General features: G+C 46.3%; 1 protein-coding gene across 1 annotated transcript in view; it reads left to right on the top strand.

The window, feature by feature from the left end:
- The first annotated feature begins 207 nt into the window (after nt 1-207).
- LOC146811410 (cytochrome c oxidase subunit 6A, mitochondrial-like) overlaps nt 208-7,471 on the top strand; it is a 30,788-nt gene continuing 23,524 nt past the window's right edge. The window contains exon 1 of the mRNA XM_085614509.1: nt 208-515. Coding sequence (XP_085470635.1) covers nt 431-515 — 85 coding nt within the window. The 5' untranslated portion in view covers nt 208-430. The remainder of the gene's footprint in view (nt 516-7,471) is intronic.

Below are 7,471 nucleotides of genomic sequence, written 5' to 3'. Positions count from 1 at the left end.
CCCCCCTTAATCTCCCAAAGATAGATAGATAGATAACGAGCAGACAGACAGAGGTTGATTGATTTAACCCCACTCGGGCACACTAGAGGTCGCTCTGGCCTCATCCCTTCTGCTGCTGTTATGTGAGGCGCGTGGACGCCGGCCAGGTCTATAATAACAGAGCACGAGGGCACATCAGGCCAGCGGGTGTCCAGCGCTGGGTGAAGGGCTGAGGAAGTATCCGAAATGTCACCTCGCGATCAGCTTTCTCCATGGCTCGCTTCCCCACTCGGGAAGATTTGGGAGGACGGTTCTGGAAGGTTTGGTGACCTTCACTCAGACTGAAAAGTGCTGAAGGTGACCAGGGGGCGCTCAGTCTGCGGACTGCACCTCCTCTCCGACGGTTGCACCTCTCGGTCTCCCTGCACCACTTTCACCTGGGAATACCAGGATGGCGCATCTGGCAAAGCTGGGGTGGCTGCGGAATATGGCAACTGGGTCTGCTGTTAAACAGCACGGCGAGGGACCGGGCTCAGGTGAGGGAGTATCGAGGGGACAGGGCCTGGGGAATGAACTCTTCCCCGAACGAAGGAAGCACATGCAATAGCAGTGAAAGCTCACCTCACACACAGAACAGGCATAACACGGGCAGCAGCAGTGCAAGCTTTTCTCAGGCAGAAAAACATCACATTAGTGCCGGACTGGGTAACCAAAAGCAGCCCTGGCAAAAATGCTCTGGTAAAATCCCGCCTGCTCCCTTCATTTCCTTGGGCAATCCTCCTCTTTCCATCCACCCACTTCCTCTCTCTTTCCTTCTCTCTATTCTCCCTCTCTGGTCGCTTTCTTTCTACCTACCCCCACTCTTCTTCTCTCTTGAAGCCCCCCAGTACCTTCTGCTATTAACCTCAGGGTCAGGGAGCCAGAAAGTGAAAGAGGCACCGGGTGCGGCTCTGGGCTTTCAGAACCGGCCTCCAAGGGCTCCAGCCCACCGGGAAAATGCACAGCGGACTAAAAGGCCGGTCCGGCCCTGCATCACATGTAATAACAAAGCTAGCTTCCTCTACACTCAGGGGCATGACACATGCAGGAGCCATCAGTGACGTAACACATAATGATGGGCCCCCCTTGCAGAATGTGATGAGGGGCCTGAGTCTCCCATATTTCATCGTTATTCATGAGCTTTGGGTTGAAAGGGAGCCCTTGAAGGACCTCCTCCTGAAGAGTTCCCCCCCCCCCAAAAAAAGTTGCCACCCCCTGAGCCACAGGGACTGCATCGACCTGTGTTACACCCCTGAGAGCTGTACAAACTTAGCTCACACATTAAACAGCTCATGCATGAATAGCAGATAATAGCTCCCAACACAACAACAGGTGCAGCACAGCAGAGCAAACCCTACCCTCACAGAGACATTTAAAGCATGGGCAGCAGCTATGCAACCTTAAGTAACAGTCTTAACAAGTGCAGCATTGGCTGACACTGTGGAAGCATGAGCAGCAATCCAAGCTTCATTTCTCTGTCTCTCCCACCCACACATACACAGATTGGGTACGGTCTCAGTTTCAGCAGTACAAGCTCAGCTGCTCACACAAAACAGATACATGGAGCAGTCTAAGCTTCCCTGATGCATGGAATTTGGACTTAAAAAAATAATTAACCAAATCATTCACCATTCGAAAGAAGCTGGATTGCTTATTTAGGACTAGACTACAGGCAGCGTTTAGCTGCCTATTGTTGAAGACGTATTGTGGACAGTATCAATGCTTACATTAGACTTTTGGTGAAACTGCTGCATTCCATTGGTCTGTTTTTTTGTCAATCTTATTTGCTTGCTTCTTATTCAGTGGCTTTCCTTCCTCTTCGTGTATTTGTCCCTCCCCTGAAACATGGCTTCTTTTCCATCCTCTTGATTGGATGACTTACATCCTTCCACTCCTTACATTCAGGGAACTAACTTTTTAGGTCTTTTCTGGGCGACCACATTCGCTGTCGCTTGTAAAACTTTTTGTTAGCTTCCAAGGAGCTTAGAGCCCACCAATTGCCTACCATTGGTTGGCTTCATCATCACTCTCATTTCATTGCTTTTATTTGGTCAGTACATGCTGGTTTCACTTCTTCTTTGTCTATCTCATGGAGCAAAGCCCAAGTAATTCTTCCTTCCCAAGTAAGTGTCCTTTCACTGCTCACACTTTCATGGCAGACCTAGTTTTTTCTTTTTGTGGAAGTACTCCATAAGAGCGCATGTGTTTGTTGCACGACGCTCCTACCATCCCACTCCCCTCCTGTTGTCGCCCTCCTCTTCCCCACCTTCCGATCTGCATTTTGTTTATATAGCGCGGAATCGGTCGAAGAGCATTACAGCGCTTTATATGAGCAAAAGATTACATTACAAGAGGTCAGATTTATTTTTTTTGCTATTTTTTTGTCCTTCCCCCTGCCATATTGTTGCTCGGCCACTCCCACCCCACATTCTTGCTCGCCCGCCTTATGTTGCTTCACCTTGCCACCCTCTCTTCCTGTGTTATGTTGCTTCTGGCCCCCCCATTATTGCTTCCAATTCTCTCAGCCTCCCGTCATTGCTTCCAGCCCTCGCTCACAACCCACCGGAAAAAAGCAGCTGCAAAGCCAATGGGTCTTGCCTAAACGAGACCTATTGTCTTTTTAGCAATGTTGCACATTTGTTTTAGTTATGTTGCACAGCAGTGCAGGTGCTCTGCAACATGGCTGAACTTTTTTTTTTTTTTTTTTTAAATAAAGTGCTAGGGCGAGTCCATCATTGGCTGCATCTAGAGCTTTTTTTTATTGCTTTCAGGAACACAGGGAATCTACTCACCCTCCATGCTGTGCTCACTCCCTCTGCATCATAGTGGTTTTTTTTTTCAAAATGTTCAGACATGTTGCATAGCAGCTACGCGGCTGTACAAAATGACCAAAAACATTGACAAAGCCAATAGCTTGCATAGGAGAGACCTATTGGTTTTGCAAATGATTATTTATAATATTTCAGCACTCTATGTGAGTGCCTATTTTCTCACTCTCTCCTTCTGTACTGCTTCCCCACTGAAATTTAAACTCAACCCCATGCACTCCTTGTTGCTCCTCCCTAACAACCATAGTTTGCCTCACTACTCCCATCTTCCCATCCCACTCTGGTTTCTCACTTATTTTGTAATTTACCTTTTTTAGGTCTCGCCTAGGCAGCGCTTGTGCTGTTCCTTCAAGTCATGCTGTATTCAGGTTTGGACTTGAAACTCCACCCACTTTTCCACCCATCTTTATAATTGGCTCCTGTCCTTGTCCTTTGTAAATGGTAGCTTTTCATTGGTCAATAGGCTTAGCAGTCCCTCTTTAGTACCACCTTTTCTCTTCTTGTATTCTCCAATGAGGACACCCCCATTTACATGTACTGCTACTCAGTATGTTTTAATTATTGCCTCGGAGCACTATTTTCTTAAATATCTTTCTCCTGCCTGCTGTTGCAGGCAGGACATGCAGTTCCGCAACACTTAAAAAAAAAGTGTATTTAACCAGCACAGCACGCATCACCTGGCGGCCGCAAATTTGTTTTGTTCGTTGTTTTCCTTTTTTACAGGGCACCATCTTGCGCTTTCACTTTTATAGTACCATGCAGACCGCCTATAATATGTAAAAAGGTGGCCGCGCTTTTGATTTCTTATGCGGGGCTTGCCAAAAACTTTATAAACATTAATTTCTGACATTTAACAGGGCGCCATACTGCACTTTCACTTTCATGGTAGTGGACGTGCTCTGTGCCTTCCAGCACTGCTGCGTCCCCAACTCACACGACACCCCCTCTCCTCGCCCCCACTACTCAGCAACAGAAGCCAGGAGCAGTGATGCAGGAAGAAGAGCGGTCGGCAACAGCAATTTAACAGGCACAGGATCATCTCTTAATGCCTAAATACTTTTCAACTGTAAAATAACTAGTAATGGGCTAAGTTGGTCTTCTCAGACACATCATGGCTCCAGAGAGGCTGTAACTGGGCACAAGGTGCAACTTTGTATTTCCGCTCCTGCTTTTTGCTGGCCTGGGTACCTCCTACCTCTACCCTCTGTCCTGGCACCTCCCCGTGCCCTCACAGGGATGTGTGTCACATACTCTCTCCCTGCCTGACTGCTCAGAGAGTAAGAGGAGTCACCGCTTTTGTGTTTATCAGGTTTCACGTTCTCAACAATTACACGCATTCCGAGCAGCGGGCCCTCTTGCAAAAGGTGGGGATGACGTGGAAGAGAGATGGGTGGGGCTCCAGCCCTGGAAATGTCTCTCAATACTTCAGTCACCGTTGCACCCACCTACACAATGCAACACTTTATTACGCACACAGTCCTACCCTGGGGCCCATCATCTAGGTTTTTGTCTCCAATGCCTGTCTCCTCTCTACGAAATAGTCACTAGTCTCCACGGCCATTCCATGTTTTCCTCATATTACAGTGACATACCTCATTTCACTCTCCCTCCCACCTCTTACAGTGCATTGCCTTTCTTTTCTCTCCCCCTTTTATTGTGACCTGCCTCCACTGCTTTTCTCTCCCCTCCTGGTTTTACAGAAACCTGCCTATATGGCCTCTCTCCCCACATTACAGACACCTGCCTCCATTGTCTCTCCTTTCTCACCTCACATTACAATCACCTGAACCCATTGCCCTTCTGCTGTCTCACCATAATACAGTCACCTACCTTTCCCATCTCCCCATATATTACAATTAAGGCTCCCTGTTTTCCGTTTTTACAGATTTTTACAGATAAATACAGACAATTTTTTTTTTCTGTATTTATTTTTGAATGTGGATAAAAACAGAAATTGGGTTGCTTTATGAGTGATTCTAAATACCCTCTGTCATGACTGCCAGGCCAATAGCTGTATGGATTGATAGGTAAGGAGTTAAAAAAGAAAGAAATTTTAGTAAAGAGGCTTAAACAGCAGTAGATATGCACAAGGTTAATAATTAAATTTGCATTTATTTTCATATAAGTGCATTAATTCATCTTCTGCTGGTGTTTATATCACTGACACCTGGCAGGCATTCATGCATGAGTGCATATTTTCTAGTTAAGTAAATGTGGAAATATACCAGTAGCACCTTCATTTTTTTCACAAAACCCAAAATAAATGTGAACAAATACAGATTAAATAAGCGGAAAATAAATATGGAGAAATACATACGGAAATGTAAAAAATAAAAATACCATAAAACTGGGAGCCCTAATTACAATCACATTGCATCAGGACATGTGAAACAGGTCCCTCTCATCCTTGCAGGGCAGAATGAGTTAAGGGTACAAGTTCATAGCCACAGTTCCAAGAATTGTTCCCTCTGAACTGAACAGCCACCACACTCCCTTACAAAGGCGTGGCTGTCAGGAGTGCAGCTGGTACAGTGGCACCGGAACCCAGGGTCTGAGGGGCCTTCTGCACTCCAATTATAGTTGCTTTTGGTGCCAAACCTGACAATGAGAGAGGGCTTCTGGGTGGCCCTGTTCTGGGTGGGGTCTGGGGCCTTGTTTATTTTTTTGCATCAGATCTCTTGGCACCCTTGCTATTCCACTTCTTCCTGCTACATTTGAGGTTTTAGATCTCGCCCTAGGCCCAATATTCCTAAAGCACTTTAAGCTGTTTAAATTGTTGCCTTTCTTGTACATATCCAAGCGCTGTAGTCTGATAAAAAAAATCCTAATGTGATCAAACACCCCATCAAGGGTAACAAGCGCTATATAAATGCAAACCTTTTCTCCTCTTCTATCCCTCCGCTATCCTTCTCAATCCAAATATCTGATTAACGTCCCAACTAACCTATCCACCACTCAAACTACTTTCATATTTCACTATACTAATTCAACACTAATCCTTTGTGGGTTCCGGAGTAGCGTGCTACTCGCCGAAAAAGTGCTTTGATGCCTTGTCAGGGGTAGTGAGCGCTACATGAATGCAATTACAATATAATACCATACATTGCCCTGGCTTATTAGGCTGGCCAGTGACATGGACCTACATTTTGTCTAGAATCAGTTTACCATCCCCCACTCACTTATGAAATCAGCCTCGTGCACAGTGGGTAACCATGGAGCCAGCAAAGACCTTCTTTTACACTTTTGTACTTGCTGATTTTTAGAGTTATTAGCACCTCGTCCTTCTTTCTTTAACTATGAGGTGAGTGAGCTCAGCTTACTCACCCAAAGCTGCTAGGAAAAAATACATTCTTACCCTAGTGCTAGGAAGGAAATGCCAACCCCCGGCTGCTGGTTCAATGTGAAATTGCAGCAAAAAAAACAAGCATTGGCATAGCCAATAGGTCTCGCCTTTGAGACCTTATAAGTGTTTAGCCATGCAACAGTTGCATAACTAAATACTTATAAGGTCCCAAAAGCGAGACCTATTGGCTATGTAAAGCGGCCGTGCGGCAGCAAAAGTGAAAGTGATCGCGATCACGATCATACATCAAAGCAGCCGCGCGGCCGCGAAAGTGAAAGTAATCGCGGTAAAGCGCGGGGCGCGCGCCTGCGCACATGCACTGTCGCTCTAGGCTGGCCTGGTAGCACTTTTTGGAGCCCTCTCAATAAGTCTCGCCAGACCAGCGCATGCGCTTGGTCAGGCGAGACCTAAAAACGTTGGGTGAGCCCCCTCAGGCCTCTGTTTGCACACATGCACGCAATTGAGAAGTGTAGTGTGGCACTTTCAAAAGAGGCCGCTGGCACAGTGCTTGGAGCAGAGTGCCCGGGCAGGCTATAGTCGTCTAACTGAACGAGCACTCGTTAAAGCGGTGCCCGCAGCTGCCAGTTTGCGCAGACGTTCTCCGGATAACTAGAAGCTTAATTATGTTTAGGGGGCGCATACTTAGTTAATCTGCGTGACCAGGAAGTGAGATTTCAACGAACTGATGCAATTTTCGTGGTTTTGTTCGGGACAAACACAGCTAACAGAATGACTGGCATCGCATCTCACTTCCAAGGCGGCACAGATTGTCTCAGCGTGGGGCAACACCAGGACCGTCATCAAGCAACGCGAGCAAGGGAAACGGGTTGCATTACATCCGGGGCATGTAGAAATAAATCTGCGCAATTATAAAACATTACATTCAGCATTCGCAGAACACAGCTCTCCTGTCCAACCACTGGTTCTCTAGAAAACCGAGGGCGGAAATGTGTTGCACGTCATTACAACACCAATGTAATGCATCCGGGCTCCAATGGATTGCGACACACAAATCCAATGAGAACACAAACCACAATAAAAGACCACAAAAACACAACAAAACAACCACTACCAAACGCAAAAAGAAAAAACAACACCACCTTAAAAAAATAGCAACAAAACACCAGCAGCAACACATGCAAAACAACACAGTAAAATAACCCAACAGCACAACGCAAATATCCATTTATGTCTGTAATTTTGTTGTGTTTTGGCATTGTAATGCTGTATAGTTGTATTATGCTGCTGAACGGCGTGTTGTGGTATGTGAACATACTGTGTT

This window comes from Triturus cristatus, chromosome 7 (assembly GCF_964204655.1).
Source record: "Triturus cristatus chromosome 7, aTriCri1.1, whole genome shotgun sequence".
Classification (NCBI taxonomy): Eukaryota; Metazoa; Chordata; class Amphibia; order Caudata; family Salamandridae; genus Triturus; species Triturus cristatus.
The sequence above is the reverse complement of the archived record's forward strand: the minus strand, read 5'-3'. Positions and strand labels throughout refer to the sequence as shown.